At 42.0% G+C, this 17,919-nt stretch overlaps 2 protein-coding genes across 2 annotated transcripts in view; both read left to right on the top strand.

Moving 5' to 3' along the window:
* LOC122421234 (cationic amino acid transporter 3-like) overlaps positions 1-17,919 on the top strand; it is a 214,225-nt gene that overhangs the window by 92,534 nt on the left and 103,772 nt on the right. The gene's annotated exons all lie outside the window — the stretch shown is intronic.
* LOC122421237 (cationic amino acid transporter 3-like) lies at positions 6,736-13,092 on the top strand. Its single transcript, XM_043437111.1, has 11 exons — positions 6,736-7,108; positions 7,685-7,843; positions 8,664-8,841; positions 9,045-9,157; positions 9,327-9,549; positions 9,726-9,865; positions 9,967-10,069; positions 11,579-11,775; positions 11,972-12,138; positions 12,406-12,514; positions 12,971-13,092. The coding sequence occupies exons 1-11, from the start codon at positions 6,736-6,738 to the stop codon at positions 13,090-13,092; spliced, it is 1,884 nt and encodes a 627-aa protein (XP_043293046.1).

The raw sequence follows: 17,919 nt of genomic DNA, 5'->3' as shown, positions 1-17,919 counted from the left end.
CAAGATTTAAAGAGAGAGAGACTTAGTACAGAGACAGCAAGACAGCAGTTCCCTGCTGTCTGGTAAGGGAACTTTATTTCACAGGGAGTGTTAACATGAAGGCCATGAGAAGGGAGTTATTCATCCTTATCTTCAAAACAGATGCTCTTTACCTCAATGGTTAAAGCAAATGAGCTGTGACAGTTGGACAGGCAGTCTTAGTTCACACACAGTTCAGGCTGAACCATGGATAAGCCACAATGACTTCTCCATTTCTCAATATGTGAACATCTTCTCCATTACAAGCAGGAAAAAATCTTAAAACCATATGATCTAGCAATTCCACCTCTGGACCTATACCCAGAAGAGTTGAAAGCATACTCTGGAAGAGATATTTTTACACTCAGGTTCATAACAGCATTATTCACAATAGCTAAAACATGAAAGCAACCCAAGTGTCCATTGACCATTAAATGGATGAACCAAGGTGGTAGGTACCCATAATGGAGTGTTAGTCAGCATTTAGCTCAGATGGTAAGAAATCCACCTGCCAATGCAGGAGACCTGGGTTTGATCCTTGGGTATGGAAGATCTCCCTGGAGAAGGGAATGGCAACCCACTCCAGTATTCTTGCCTAGAATCCCATGGACAGACTATGGGGTTGCAAAGAGACGGACATGACTGAGTGACTCACACACACACAAACACACAAGAACTTCCCTAGTGGCACAATGGAATAGAATCCTCCTGCCAATGCAGAGGACACAGGTCTGATCCCTGGTCCAGGAAAATTCCTCAAGCTGTGGGGCAATCTCAGGCCACAAGCTGCAACCACTGAAGCCCATGCACCACAACAAGAGGAGCCACTGCAATGAAAAGTCCGTGACCGCAACTAGAGAGTAGATCTGCTCACTGCAACTAGAGAAAGCCCACCTGCAGCAGCAAAGACCTAACAACCCAAAAAAATAAATCAATTATTTTTTTTTAATGGTAAAAATGTGCATGAATCTAGTAGACATTGTACTAAATAAAAGAAGCCTGACAGGAAAGAACAGATATTGAATTATTCCAGTTAAATGAAGTACATATAGTGGTCAGATTCATAGAGACAAAAAGAGGAATGGTGATTGCCAGGAACTGGGAAAGGAGAAAGGGGGATTTGTTTAATGGGAATGGAATTTCAGTTTTGCCATACGAAAAAAGCTCTGGAGTTTGGTAAGGCAAAATGTGAATGTACTAATGCAACTGAACTGGACTCTTAAAATAATTAAAATGGTAAATAATATGTTGTGGGTACCTTACCACAATTTAAAAAAAAAAAACATAAACCTCTCAGAACCACCTCCTGAGGGTAACCACATAAGTGTCAAGAGCTGATAGCAACACTGTTCTCCACCCACTCAACCCCATCTGCACCCCACATCCCAGGAGTAAAGGCTGTCTTCTGTGCTCAGGACTCCTCACTTCGGTTCTTACAGATGTCTCAGCTCCAGCCCCGCACGGCTTAACCTCAGTCTCCCTGACGGACCCAGTGCTCCAGGCTCTACTCCAAGGACCAGTAAGTCTCAGGTCACCATCTTCTGTGGGAGACTGGGCACTGAGTTCACATCCTCCTAAAGAGACCTCTGCAACCCCAGAGTGCAGGGGGTCAGCCCGGCTCCAGCCTGAGGGTGGAGAGACCCGTTTTCTAGACGAAAGCTGGGAGCTGTTGTGTTTGTGTGAGAATTGGTTGGGATTTAATCAGTTCCTGGAGATTCTAAGACTTATGTTTTAAATTTTATTTATTTATTTATTTTTTATTATTTTTTATTTTTCCCCATTTATTTTTATTAGTTGGAGGTTAATTACTTTACAATATTGTAGTGGTTTTTGTCATACATTGACATGAATCAGCCATGGATTTACATGTATTCCCCATCCCGATCCCCCCTCCCTCCTCCCTCTCTACCCGATTCCTCTGGGTCTTCCCAGTGCGCCAGGCCTGAGCACTTGTCTCATGCATCCAACCTGGGCTGGTGATCTGTTTCACCCTAGAAAATATACATGTTTTGATGCTGTGCTCTCGAAACATCCCATCCTCGCCTTCTCCCACAGAGTCCCAAAGTCTGTTGTGTACATCTGTGTCTCTTTTTCTGTTTTGCATATAGGGTTATCGTTACCATCTTCCTAAATTCCATATATATGTGTTAGTATACTGTATTGGTCTTTATCTTTCTGGCTTACTTCACTCTGTATAATGGGCTCCAGTTTCACCCATCTCATTAGAACTGATTCCAATGAATTCTTTTTAATGGCTGAGTAATATTCCATGGTGTATATGTACCACAGCTTCCTTATCCATTCATCTGCTGATGGGCATCTAGGTTGCTTCCATGTCCTGGCTATTATAAACAGTGCTCCGATGAACATTGGGGTGCACGTGTCTCTTTCAGATCTGGTTTCCTCAGTGTGTATGCCCAGAAGTGGTATTGCTGGGTCATATGGCAGTTCTATTTCCAGTTTGTTAAGAAATCTCCACACTGTTCTCCATAGTGGCTGAACTAGTTTGCATTCCCACCAACAGTGTAAGAGGGTTCCCTTTTCTCCACACCCTCTCCAGCATTTGTTGCTTGTAGACTTTTGGATAGCAGCCATCCTGACTGGCGTGTAATGGTACCTCATTGTGGTTTTGATTTGCATTTCTCTGATAATGAGTGATGTTGAGCATCTTTTCATGTGTTTGTTAGCCATCTGTATGTCTTCTTTGGAGAAATGTCTGTTTAGTTCTTTGGCCCATTTTTGGATTGGGTCATTTATTTTTCTGGAATTGAGCTTCAAGAGTTGCTTGTATATTTTTGAGATTAATCCTTTGTTTCTTCATTTGCTATTATTTTCTCCCAATCTGAGGGCTGTCTTTTCACCTTACTTATAGTTTCTTTTGTAGTGCAAAAGCTTTTAAGTTTCATTAGATCCCATTTGTTTAGTTTTGCTTTTATTTCCAATATTCTGGGAGATGGGTCATAGAGGATCTTGCTGTGATTTATGTCGGAGAGTGTTTTGCCTATGTTCTCCTCTAGGAGTTTTATAGTTTCTGGTCTTACATTTAGATCTTTAATCCATTTTGAGTTTATTTTTGTGTATGGTGTTAGAAAGTGTTCTAGTTTCATTCTTTTACAAGTGTTTGACCAGTTTTCCCAGCACCACTTGTTAAAGAGGTTGTCTTTTTTCCATTGTATATCCTTGCCTCCTTTGTCAAAGATAAGGTGTCCATAGGTTCGTGGATTTATCTCTGGGCTTTCTATTCTGTTCCATTGATCTATATTTCTGTCTTTGTGCCAGTACCATACTGTCTTGATGACTGTGGCTTTGTAGTAGAGTCTGAAGTCAGGCAGGTTGATTCACCCAGTTCCATTCTTCTTTCTCGAGATTACTTTGGCTATTTGTGTTTTTTTGTATTTCCATACAAATTGTGAAATTATTTGTTCTAGTTCTGTGAAAAATACCATTGGTGGCTTGATAGGGATTGCATTGAATCTATAGATTGCTTTGGGTAGTATAGTCATTTTGACAATATTGATTCTTCCAATCCATGAACACAGTATATTTCTCCATCTGTTTGTGTCCTCTTTGATTTCTTTCATCAGTGTTTTATAGTTTTCTATGTATAGGTCTTTTGTGTCTTTAGGTATATATACTCCTAAGTATTTTATTCTTTTTGTTGCAATGGTGAATGGTATTGTTATAGTAAAGTTACAGGATATAAAATTAACACACAGAAATCCCTTGCATTCCTATACACTAAAACGAGGAAACAGAAAGAGAAATTACGGAAATAAAATTTATTTTTAACTAGAGGATGATTGCTTTACAACGTTGTGTCAGTTTCTGCCATCTAACAACATGAATGAACCATGAGTATACGTATATCCCCTCCCTCTTGAACCTCCCTCCCACCCACCCCCATCCCACCCCTCTAGGTCATCACAGAGCACCAAGTTGAGCCCCGTGTGCTATATAGCAGGTTCCCACTGGCTACCTATCTTACACATGGTGGTGTACATACATCTATACTACTCTCTCAATTTGTTCCACTCTCTCCTTCCTCTGCTGGGACCACAAGTCTGTTCTCTATGTCTGTGCCTCTATTCCTGCCCTGCAAATACATTCATCAGTATCATTTTTCTAGATTCCATATATATGTGTGTTAAATTATGACATTTGTTTTCTCTTCCTGACTTACTTCACTCTGTATAACAGGCTGTAGGTTCATCCACCTCAGTTTAAATGAACTAAGACTCACTTTCCTGACTGGTGCTCAAACAGTATCAAGGATTCCCCTTGTACAGGGTTTATGGTGTGGGGACCATAAATGATGTCAGTCCCCTGTGTAGTGTTGACCCTTTTATCTGCAGGTTTCTCCTCTATGGATACCCAGGTGGCTGTAAGGGACTTGAGCATCCATGGATTTTGGTATCTGGGAGGAGGGCTGTATGGTGATTTATATTAAATTAAGTCACCAATGGGTTTGTTAACCCAATGTGAAGCTGCCTCTATTATTTTTCACTGGCACTAATTTTAAAATATGGTGGTAAATTACATATGGTATAAAATTTGCCATCTTAACCATTTTTAAGTGTACAGTTCAGTGATGTTAAGTATATTTACATTATCAGCTACCAGGACTCTTCTCATCTTATAAAACTGAAACTGTTTTATAGTCATCATATTTGAACAAGAGGAAGCGGAGGTCCAGAGAATTAAATGACTTCTCCAAAGACACAGAGATGGTGGTGAAGCCAAGATTCTCATCAGAGTTTTCTGGCTCTTGGAATGCTTGTTCTTGTAGCCAAAACTCGGCCTCTCTTCACTGATGCCCAGTAGATGCTTGGAGTCAGAGTTCTGGGTGAAGTAGAAAAGAGAAGAGTTGATTGCCTTGCTAGGCACAGGGAGCCACAGTGGCCTAGTGCCCTCAGTACTGTGTGTCTTGCCCTGGACCAGGTAATGAGGAGTCATAGTGTTCAAGGAGCTGGCTGTCATCAGGTCATGGACACTCTTCTGATTGGTTGGTGGTGAGGTAATTGGAAGTCAGCATCATAAACTTTCTGGTTCCAACCAGTCTGGGGTCTCTGTGCTTGTGGGTAGCATACAGCCAACATCTTCCACCTGGTGAGGGTTTTAGTATCTGCAAAACCCCTCAAAGGACATGACTCAGAGTATTATTGTAATCCTTGAGGAAGAACTTTGACTTTAACAGCTAAAGTATTATTATTTTGTCTTGCTTGACTGTTTTCATTCTGCATTTTCTCACTTCTTTGATTAAATTTATTCTTTGAGGTTTTTCTACAGATAAAAGATAGGTGGAGGACATGGATGGGGGTCTATTCTGGGAAAACCTCACAGGGTCCTGCTCGGTTACACTTTTAATCCAAAATGCTGAACTTGGACTTTGGAATATCACAGACGGAAGCCTGCAGATGGTAGCTCAGGGTCACTGGCTCAGCCTCGCCCTGCAGAGCTGTGTAGTGAGGAGACATTCCATGCCCCAAAGGAGAGGACACAGAGTCCTGTCATTTCTTTTTGCTTCTTTCCCCTCTGAATAAATATGTGCTTTTATTCAATTGCTCTGAAATATTTCGTGTTTCCTGGATACTTCTCTTTTTTAAATTATTTTTATATCAGAATTTAGTTGATTTACAATGCTGTGTTAGTTTCCGGTGTACAGAAAGTGATTCAATGATACATATAACCATTCCTTATCAGATTCTTTTCCCATCTAGGTTATCATAGAATATTGAATAGTTCCCTGTGCTATACATCAGGTCCTTGTGGATTATATATTTTGTATATATATACAAGTGTGTATATGTTAATTCCAATATCCTAATTTATCCCTCCCCCCTACCTTTCCCATTTGGTAACCACAAGCTTTTTTCCTATGTTTCTGTTCTGCAAACAAGTTCATTCATATTATTTTTCAAATTCCACATAGAAGTGATGTCATATAATATTAGTCTTTCTCTGTCTAACTTCACTAAGTATAATCGCCTCACATATATGTATATAGATGTGTGCACATACATACATATTCATATATGTCTATCACATTTTATTCATCCATTCATCTGTTGATGGATACTTAGGTTGCATCCATGCCTTGGGCATTATAAATACTGTGACTATGAACATTCGGTGCCATACATCCAATTTTTTATATTGTTGTTATTCAGTCAATAACTCATGTCTGACTCTTTGCAGTTCCATGGACTGCAGCATACCAGGCTCCCCCATCCTCCACTATCTCCCAGAATTTGCTCAAATTCATGTTCATTGAGTTGGTGATGTTATCTAACCATCTCATCCTCTGCCACCCCCTTCTCCTTTTGCCTTCAATCTTTCCCAATATTTTATAATAACTATAAATGGCATAAGATCTTTAAAATTTACATCTGAAATTTAAAAATATTGTACATTAACTATACCTCAATTAAAATAAAAATTTTAAAAACCTTCCAGGGTGTTCCCTGGTGGCCTTTTGGTTAGAATTCCAGGCTTTCACTGCCATGGCCCAGGTTCAAGCCCTGGTCAGGGAACTAAGGTCCTGCAAGCTGTGAGCTTGGCAAACAAAAAGAAAAAAAGGAAAAAACTATCATGATTCTTACCACCCAAGTCATAACAATTAAGCAGCTACTGTGTGCCAGGCCCAGTGCTGGATGGACATGCTTGATGGTTTGGTGTCTTGTTTTCTCAGCAGATCACAGATCCACAACTCCATCTAGGATGCGATGTCAGGATCTCCATCAATGCAGTCAGAAGCTGGTCCGCAGGCGGCCGCTCAAGCCGAGGGAGGGGTCCGAGGGCCGCATGTCACGTTGTCTGAAAACCCTCGACCTGGTGGCCTTCGGTGTGGGCATCACCCTGGGAGCTGGCGTGTACATCCTGCCTGGAGAAGTGACCAGGAACAAAGCTGGACCAGCGATCATCATCTCCTTCTTGGTGGCCGCCCTGTCTTCTGTGCTGTCAGGGCTCTGCTATGCTGAGTTTGGGGCCCGAGCACCTGGGTCCGGTTCTGCATATCTCTACAGCTATGTCACCGTGGGAGAACTCTGTGCCTTCGTCACTGGCTGGAACCTCTTACTGTCCTACGCCATCAGTGAGATGATGGGGAGGGGAAAGGTGTGGGAATTAAGATGAGGAAACCAGGAGGGGGGATTAGGGTCTTCAGCTCATTCATGAGAACTTCATTGTCCACTTTGCAGGGGAAGTGGGTAATAGTGGCAGGAAAAAGGCACAATTTCATCATACCCAGGTCTATTCCTTCCTTCAATGATGGATTAGGAACCCAGAGTAAAGGAAACTGTAGGAAGTGAGTGGGTGAGAGGGACGCATGACGCACAGGCTCATCCCTTCATCATATTGAAGCCTTTGCTCAGCTGTTGGCTTATGGAAGTTTTCTTTACACTTCAGCTTAAAATTTCAATTCTTACCTTCCAACACTCCTGGTCCCAATTTCCTGTTATCTTTTCTTGCAAAACACCGATCTCCTCCTAACACACTGAGCAGATGACCTGTTTTGTGAATCAGCTATGTCTTCTCTCCCTATCCTGTGAAATGAAACTATTTGAGATTAATTACTTTGTCTGCTCCCCTCCATGACATACATCCCATGGCACATGGTAGGGATTCAATTAAAGTCTGTTCGTGAATCTTTCTTCTTCTGCACCTGCAGCCATTGCAAGTGTAGCCAGAGCCTGGAGCTCCACCTTCGACAGCCTGATTGGGAACCACATGTCTCAGGCGTTAAGAGGAACTTTCCCACTGCACGTGCCCTCTTTCCTGGCCAAGTATCCTGACTTTCTTGCCCTGGGTGTGGTGCTGGTGATGATGGGTGAGATGGGGTCAAAGATAGGATGGGAAGAGAGGGGAGTGGGAGGGACTCTGAGGTGGGAAAGGCTTGGGGTGGCAGAATGGTGAGGGAATTAGTACTGGAAAGGATTTGTGATATGATAGACAGGAAAGCAAGACAGACCATCATTTCCCACTACTGACATTCTTGATAGGAACATTCTTTAGTCTGAGGGACTGTCTTGTGCCTTGTAGGTTTTTTTTTTTTTTTTAAGTCATTGTCTAATGATTGAGTGTCCTTTATTTATGAGACAATTGTGAAGCCCATATCCAAAATTGTGACAACTGGAATGTCTCTAGACATCCCCAAAATTCCCTTGGGAGATAAAATTTTCCCAGCTCAGAATCATTGACTTCAAATGACAACTTTCTTCTTCTGCACTGAGATAAAACTTCTTTTTTTTTTTTTTTTTTTGATTGAGAGGACATTCATCTAGCCTCAAATTAACTGTTTCACAATTGTTCCCAGCTTTATTGAGACATAATTGACAGACAACATTTTATAAGTTTAAGGTGTACCCTATGGTGATTTGATCCTTGTATCATGTGATACTGGCCACAGTAAGAAATTAACCATCTTAAAGTGTATAATTCAGTGGCACTTAGTACATTCACAATGTTGTACAACCATCACCTCCATCTAGTTCCAAACAGGTGCATCACCCCTAAAGGAAACCCTGTACACACTGTCCATCTGTCCACTCCCACCCTCTACAACCCTCAACCCACAGCAACCACTAGTCTGCTTTCTGTGTCTATGGATTTGGTTACCTTGAATGTCTTATATTCCATCTCTCCCACAGGAATACTGGTTCTGGGAGCCCGTGAGTCAGCACTGGTCAACAAATGGTTCACAGGCATTAACATTTTGGTTCTCAGCTTCATCATCATCTCTGGCTTCATTAAGGGAGACCTGCACAACTGGCAGCTCACAGAACAGGACTACACATTGGCTGCAGCTGGATCCAATGATTCCTCTAGGTTAGGAGGGTACCCTTGTCCACAGTAATGCATGTCAGATGGTATGGAGCTGAGAATAAGGTGGGAACTAAAGAGACCTGGGCTGATGGATCTAAGTGATGGGGACCCTAGAGGCCAGTACTTGTGGTGTGAAGGGAGGAGTCCAGTAGGGATGGATGAACTCACCTCACCCATGTTCTTCCTCATTCCTTTTCTCATCATAGCTTGGGCCCTCCGGGTTCTGGAGGGTTTGCACCTTTTGGTTTTGATGGGATTTTCCAGGGAGCGGCAACATGCTTCTTCGGGTTTGTTGGGTTTGATGCCATTGCCACTACAGGTAACATGATCATTGTGCTTCCCATCAGGGGTTTGGGCACAGGTTGGGCCGCCCTGAGACATAGGGATTGGGAGAAGATTAGCCTGCTTTTGAACATGGAGGAGGAAATTTGATTTTGTGCTTTCACCCCGGCGTGTTTACTGACCCAGTACTTCCTCCCATCTTGCAGGGGGAGAAGCCCAGGATCCCCAGCGGTCCATCCCCTTCAGCATCGTGGTCTCACTCTTTATCTGCTTTGTGGCATATTTTGGTGTCTCAGCGGCACTCACCCTCATGGTGCCCTACTACCAGATTCATCCTGAGAGCCCCTTGCCACAGGCTTTTCTCCATGTTGGGTGGGGCCCTGCCAGATATGTCGTGGTTGTTGGCACCTTCTGTGCTCTTTCATCCAGGTGAGTGTCAAAGTTTTCTCTCCATCTACCATCAGATGTTCAGGTATCCCATCCCTTGTTATTTGAGAGACAAGATGAAGAGACATCTTACTCCACCTCAGGTAGACTAGGGAGGAGAAACTTTGGTCTGTCCTATTTCTCCATGTTCTCACCTACACTTTCATCTTCTCTTCCAGCCTCCTGGGTACCATGTTCTCCATGTCTCGAGTGACGTACGCAATGGCAGATGACAGGCTCCTTTTCCAAGGACTTGCCCAGATCCATCCCCGTACACACACTCCCATCATGGCCATCTTGGCTTCCGGAACTCTTGCAGGTGAGTGAACAAAACTCATTCCTTTGATCAATGTCTTTAACTTGTATGTTTCCAGTGGTTTCTCATTCTCTCCCCATACCTTGTTTGTACCCTCATCCTAGGGGTCACAGCATTACTCTTAGAGTTCAGTAACCTTGTGGACCTCATGGCAATTGGGACCCTGCTTGCTTACTCCTTCGTGGTGATTTCTGTTCTCGTCCTCAGGTGAGACTCTGCTACACCTTGACTGGGGGTCTTGGCCTGTGGGGATTGATGGGGGAGGCAATCGTCTTCTATATTCATGCCACTTTCTAAATGCTCCACGGGCTTAAGGCAGGAAAAAAGTTGATGGGACCATCTATGTTGAGAGACTAGGGGCTGATGTTTTTAGGTTGGTGCAAATGTAATTACAGTTTTGGACCGTGAATTTTAAATGGAGTTTAAAATTGTCATGGAGAAGAATTGGGTCCTTTCTGTTGACCAATGCTGGCTGCAGGCATTGCAGATTTCAGTGCATCTAATTGATTTGCTGAGCACACTTCTCAGATGTAATGGTTTCACCAGGATTCAGAAAGCTGTAGTGGATCAGACCAGCAGCAGACCATCAAACAGTGATCATGATGTTTCTTTTGATGCAAGTGCTTTGGAACTTCTTGTCAGTCCAACCACTGAGCTGGTCATCACCAGTTGTCATATAAAATCCACTTTTCATCACATGTCACAATCTGATCAAGAAATGGTTCATTGTTGTTGTTGCATTGATAGAGAAGGTGAAACTTCAAAATGACAATTTTTAAAAAATTTTCAGTCAGCTCATGAGGCACCCACTTATCATGCTTTTTCACCTTTCCAATTTTCTTCAAATGCTGAATGACCATAGAAGGGTCAATGTTGAGTTCTTCAACAACTTCTCATGTAGTTGGAAGAGGATCCGCTTTGATGATGGTTCTCAATTCAGCTCAGTTCAGTTCAGTTGCTCAGTCGTGTCTGACTCTCTGTGACCCCATGAACTGCAGCATGCCAGGCCTCCCTGTCCAGCACCAACTCCCGCAGTTCACCCAAACCCATGTCCATTGAGTCAATGATGACATCCAACCATCTCATCCTCTGTCATCCCCTTCTCCTCCTTCCCTCAATCTTTCCCAGCATCAGGGTCTTTTCAAATGAGTCAGCTCTTCGCATCAGGTGGCCAAAGTATTGGAGTTTCAGCTTCAACATCAGTCCTTCCAATGAACACCCAGGACTGATCTCCTTTAGGATGGACTGGTTGGATCTCCTTGCAGTCCAAGGGGCTCTCAGTTGGTTGGTGTCAATTTCCAGTGGACAACCACTGTGCTCCTCTTCTTCAGATCTCTTGTCTCCTTTGCAAAATTTCTTGAACCACCACTGCATTGTACATTCAATAGCAGTTCCTGGGCCAAATGTGTTGTAGATGTTGCAAGTTGTCTCTGCTGCTTTATGACCTATTTCGAACTCAAATAGAAAATCACTCAAATTTGCTTTTTGTCTAACATCATTTCCATAGTCTAAAATAAATATAAAATAAACAGCAAATGATGTCACTAGCAAAAACAAATAAATAAATAAAACCCATAATGTGCATTAAAATGTTGTATAATATAGCCAAATTTATTTAGAATGTATTTCAATATCAAGTGGTAAATTTCAACAATGTAAAAACCGCAATTACTTTTGTTCCAATCTAATAATACAGCTTTAATACCTCTAATTCAGGTACCAACCAGAACAGAATTTAAGCAAGAAGGAGAAAACAGAAAATGAAATTGAGATTTCTGAACGTGAAGCAAGTCCTTTGGAATCTGTACCTGAAGCAGGAATCTCAAGGATTCTAAAGAGTCTGTATGACCCTATTAGCACCAACCCCACCCGGAAATCTGGCCAAATTGTCTATGGATGTGCCTTACTGCTTGGTGAGCAGTGGGATTTCTCATCGATCATATTCTGAAATTGGCAAGATAGAGTGGGAAACTGTGTCTTTGGCTGTTGAGGTGTCTTGGAGAGATCATGGCCCTTCTTGATATGGGCAGCTTGGGGAGGGGTGTGGCCCAAGGTCCTGACGTCTTGGTCTTCTGGAGTCCAGCCTGTTCTTCTCCTTGACCCTTGCAGTTCTCCTGCTGATGATCCTGACTGTGATACTGGCTCAGGGGTCCAGATATGTGTTCTCTGGAGACCCCGTGTACACAACAGTGGCTGTGCTGCTGCTGCTGCTGATCACTGGGGTCACGGTCATCATCTGGAGGCAGCCTCAGGACCCCTCTCCTCTTACGTTCAGGGTAGGTGACCTCATAGGCCCAAAGTGTCCACCTTGAGTGAAGGAGGTCTGTGTGCTTTAGATCTAAACACCCTTTGCTGGACCAGGGAAGAAGGGGTGTTGCTAAAACCAATGGACCTTTCCCTGATCCACACTTACTCCTTTACACACCCAATCTAAGTAGACACTGAATACACAGCTGAAATTGGGCTGGAGTCTTCCCACCGCAGTAGGGTCTCCCTTTCAGACATCTGAGGTGTGTTCAGGGATGAACTGACTTGGCCCACAGGTCCCTGCTCTGCCTGTCCTCCCACTGGTGAGCATCTTTGTGAATGTTTACTTGATGATGCAGATGACCTCTGGGATCTGGGTCCAACTTGGCATCTGGAATGTGATTGGTGAGTGGTTTTCTATGAAAAAGAGGGATCTTTGTTAATATTTATTTATCTGGTCACATTGGGTCTTAGTTGCAGCTCGAGGGCTCTTTGTTTTGGTTTGTGGGCTTCTCTCTAGTTGTGACACACAGACTCCAGAGCATGTCGGCTCAGTAGTTACAGGTAACTGCTCAGTTTTGGCATGTGGTCTCAGCGCAGGCTTAGTTGCTCCAAGGTAGGTGGGATCTTAGTTCCCAGACCAGGAATTGAACTCGAATCCTCTGTATTGGTGGGCAGATTCTTAACCATGGAACCACCAGGGAAGTGCCCTAAAGAGGGCTGTTGAGTGACCGAACCCAATCCTCTTCCTACTATCCGTCCCCCCACATTGTGTCAGATGCCATAATAGGAAACCCACTGGGCATTTGTAAGTGAGGAGAGAGCCTACTTTCCTTTCTCACTGTCTCATTTCCCTCCTAGGCTTTGCCATATACTTTGGATATGGGATCCGACACAGCCTGGAGGAGAACAATGGGCAACAGCTGCCAGCCTCCACTTTCCAGACTCTTGATGAAAACACCCCTGGTACTGAGTCATCTTAACCAGAGGAAGTATATGCTGTGTGAAATCCTTCCAGGAACTGGAGGATCTGCTGGTTCAAGGGACACTGTGAGCCTCTATGGAATTTGAAGGTGATAGGCATTTAAAGCCTGTTTTTATTGCCAGCAGACAAAATGACTCTTATGTTGTAAAATTCTTAAGTAAACTTTTCAAAGCATGATATACATACAGAAAAGCACATTCTTCATAAGTGTGCACCAAAATGAATTTTCACAAAGTACAACAATATAACCAGCAACCGGAGGAAGAAATAAAATATTAACCTGGTACATGAGAAATAAGTTCTTGGGCCAGAAGTTTGCCACTTCTGGAAGGAAACACAGGTAACTGTATATTGTGTTGAGAGGTGCACTTTAAATATTAGGACATAGTTGTGTTGGACATAAAAGGAAGGAAACAGATAAATTGTGCAAACAGTAACACAAGAAGGCTAGGGGAGATATGGTAATATCAAAGTATATTTTGAGAAAAAGAGAAATAATAACAGATGAAGTGGATCATTTCATAATGGTAAAGAGAAATTATCATTTTAATTCTTTTTTCCAACTTTATTGAGATATCATGCAAGAAGGTATAAATGATTACTTTTCTGTATAAGACCCTTAGACTTACACAATAGAGCTGATTAGAATAAGCTTTTAATTGAAACAAACAAAACAAAACACCCACATTGCTAGAGGAAGGGCAATAAGATGGGAAGTAATGGTTGATTGATAAATGGTTACAGTTGAGTGGAACTAAAACAAAGTTAAATTGCAGAGACAAGATTAAAATATTATTGCATGAGACAGGGTGCTCAGGGCTGGTGCACTGGGATGACCCAGAGGGATGGGATGGGGAGGGAGTTGGGAGGGGGATTCAGGATGGGGAACACATATACACCCATAGCTGATTCATGTCAATGTATGGCAAAAACCACTACAATATTGTAAAGTAATTGCCTCCAATTAAAATAAATAATTTTTTTTAAAAAAGTTATTGCTGCAGAACAGAATGATTGAAATGGAGATTATGGACACTGAAGATGTTGGTAATAATGAAGCATTGTTTGTGAGAATGAACAACTGCAGTAGAGTGAAGGGGGTATGGTGGTCAAGAAAATGTATAGCAAAATTATTAGGTGAATTAAAAAGTAGATGGAGGAAGACTAACAGAACTGGAAAAATCACTATCTTGCAAGTTTTACTGAAATTACCAGCTTAGGAAACAATGAAGACTGAAACTGTCAGGTGCAACTTTGATGGAAGAGGTTGACCAATCACCCGACTCTTGTTCTTCCCTTATTGTGGAACAACCAGATATCATGTGCTTCCCACTGTGCTGTAATGGCAAAACAGAACACCGCCCATAGTCTTGATGAAAAGTTGTATCAGAATATAATCAATCTCCAGATCAAATACCAGATCATAGCAGACATGAGGGATAGCTTCCAATTTCAACTGAAAACAAAATCAGCCAAACCCAGAATGTGGGCCATTCTCCAGGAAAGAAAAATTGTGCACTTTCTGTAATAATTAAATGATACGACCCTACAGGCAGGCCTCAGAGACATTACTGGTTTGATTTCAGACCACCACAGTAAAAAGAATTGGCATTAAGGAGAAACACACAATTTTTTGGTTTCCCAGTGCATGTAAATACGTGTAAATCTATGGCTGATTCATATCAATGTATGACAAAACCCGCTGAAATGTTGTGAAGTAATTAGCCTCCAACTAATAAAAAAAAAAAAAGAAAAAAAAAAAAAACTTATGTTCACACTACACTGCAATGTGTTCAATGTTCTATATAGCATTCTGTCTTAAATAAATGTACATACCTTAATTTAAAAGCACTTTATTGCTAAAGAAAAAAAAAATGTGAATCATCATCTGATAACCCAGGGTTGCCATGAAGCTTTAACTGGAAAAAAGTGCAACATCTGTGAAGCACAATATAATAACGTATGCTTGTACATGTGTATGTATGTATATATATCTAAATGTGTATGTGTATAATTAATATGCATAAAATATGTACATATGATATATGTATAATAATATGTGTTAAGGCTTATTGTTGACCTAAATATAGCATATCTAATTGTCTTGTAATTTGATCTAAGACCCTCTTGGAATAAGAAATATGGGCTTCCCTGATGTCTCAGATGGTAATGTCAGGGGAGTTTGTAATTTCCTTGGTTCTGTCTTGTCGCGACAAAAATTTCAAATAACTGACAGGCCAGTGTTACAGTCCCATGTAAATTTCCTCGGACAGACCAGTGTTACAGCTCAGTTTTATTTAGAAAGCAAAGGGAAATCCATCCTCGAGGCGTGAGGGCAGACCAACCCGAAAGACTTGAAGAGAAGAGAAGCCCCTGGATCAATTGTGGCTCCTCTATTTACACATTTGTCTCCTCCCCTCTGAGCCTGCCCTTTGTAAATTCAGCTAGCCAGGAGAGCTGTTTGTTTTACCTGAGGTTCTCACTCCAGCCCTTGGACCTTCCTTTGTTCTATTTTTGCCGGCTTTTCCCTCCTTTGTCCTTTAGCCAGCACCACTCTGGACTCCTTTTCCTATTCTAACTACCTAACAGTAAAGAATCTGCCAGCAATGCAAGAGACCTGATTGGATCCCTGCATTGGGATGATACTCTGGAGAAAGAATTGGAAACCCACTCCAGTATTCTTGCCTGGAGAATCCCATGGACAGAGGAGCTTGACAAGCTATAGTCCATGGGCTTGCAATGAGTCAGACATGACTGAGCAACTAACACACACAAGCAGTTTAGTTATATTCCTTATGGCTTAGGTCCCATCCTGATGACCTCATATAATCTTCATTATCTCTTTAAGGCCCTGTGACTAAAAGGTTGTTGCTGAACCGTGAAAGATGCTGGGATTCTTGGCCTCTGGAGGAGAGGAATTCCATCTGAGGCCAGTGACGAGGCTTGATCACTCAGAGCTTTTGTGTGATATAGTTTTTTAACAAACTATTAATAATAATAATAAACTATTTAACGTATAAAAGAAATAGACAAACCTTCTGACATAGTCATCAGAAGGGGGCAGAAAGAGTGCCCCCCTGCTAATTTTCCCAGGAAGTTATATAGCTACTAGCAGGCTGCAAATTAGAGAAAGGAAATGTGTCAAAACCCAGAGACTGGTACCAGGCCCCTCACAAAATGCATTTTGAGATAACATTGGCACAATGTGAGTCACCTGAGCCATAAAATGATTGACATGAATCTTGAAGAAAGGGAGGTTTCCAATCAAATATATAGTTTCATTAACATAGGAGAATAATTGTGTGAGTAAAACATACTGGTTTGATGAGCCATTATCAGTTCTGAGTCTTAGCTGGAACTGACTTGAAGAAAGACAGAGTTTAAGGTAAACATATGGTTCAAGTTAAGAAAAACATTTCCATAAGAAAAGCACATTAGTTAGCTCAAGGTTTGAGAAAAGTTAAGTTCAGATGGAACCAGGTGTTGTCATGGCAACACAGAATTTTAAAAGAAACCTTTTTTTAAATTTGTATAGAGAAAGGGAGAAGAATCTGACACTTGTAGTTTGTTTCCTCCTGCCACTTAGGAGAGAGATAAAAAAAATGTCTGAAACTTTCAGCCTATTTGGAGACCTCTGACCTTCTTGCCTGCTACCCTCTCACCACCAAATAGAGTCATACTCCAAGGTCCTAAGGTTTAGAACTTCAATATATGAGTTTGAAAGTGGGGAGATACATTCACTCCCATCACACTTTTGACTACCATTTGCTTTGTAGCACCTAAAACAGCTTCTGGAATACAATAAGTGCTCAGTTATATTTCATAAGCTGCATAACAAAGAATCACACATACAGGTAATAATTTACATGACCCAAGATGGGGAACTTTTTATTCACCAAAAATTATTAAAAGTGAGACAACAGTATTTGATTGGGAAAAATAATATTGTTAAACTACTTGGAGTTAAAATTAGATTTTAATGCCATCTCTATGATTGGGCTTCCCTGGTGCCTCAACAGTAAAGAATCTGCCTGTCAGTGCAAGAAATGTGGGTTTGACCCCCGGGTTGGGAAGATCCCTTGGAGGAGGAAATGGCAACCCACTTCAATATTACTGCCTGGAGAATTCTATGGACATTGCAGCCTGGTGGGCTATAGTCCATGGGGGTGTGAAAGAATCAGACATGTCTTAGTGACTAAGTTACAGCAGTCTATGACTAAAGCACCTGCAGTGATAAGCCCACACAACGCAACTACAGAGTGAACGACATCTAGAGAGTAGCCTCCACTCGCTGCAGCTGGAGAAAGACAGTGCCCACAAACAAAGACCTACTGCAACCAAAAACAAATCAGCTAATTACTGGGAGGGAGGAAGGCTGTGAGCTGGGTCCCCTAGTTTTACACTCTGTCTACTTTGGTGTCCTTGCTGATCAGTGAATTCAACTGTCCAGGGAAGTAATCAAGAAACACAATAGAAATGGGAAAGGTGTATTTGACCCAAACTGAGGGCTATAGCTTGGGGGTACCCTCTCAGATAGCTCTGGGGAACTGCTCCATTGAAGCACAATCTTATACTTCATCCAAAGAAAGTATATACATTAACATGACAGGGTGTATTCCTTAAAGTTTCAAAAGAAACAGACTTAGTACATAGACAGTGAGACAGCAGGACCCTAGTGTCTGGGAAGGGAACATTATCTTTCAGGGAGTGTTAACATGGATGCCATGAGAAGGGAGTTATTCGTTCTTATCTTCAAAACAGATGTTCTTTACCTTGGGGTTAAAGATGTTCTGGGAGAGTTGGACAGACTGTCTTAGTTCACACA

The sequence above is a fragment of the Cervus canadensis genome, chromosome 18 (assembly GCF_019320065.1).
Source record: "Cervus canadensis isolate Bull #8, Minnesota chromosome 18, ASM1932006v1, whole genome shotgun sequence".
In the NCBI taxonomy this organism is placed as follows: Eukaryota; Metazoa; Chordata; class Mammalia; order Artiodactyla; family Cervidae; genus Cervus; species Cervus canadensis.
This window is presented reverse-complemented; position numbering and strand designations above follow the sequence as displayed.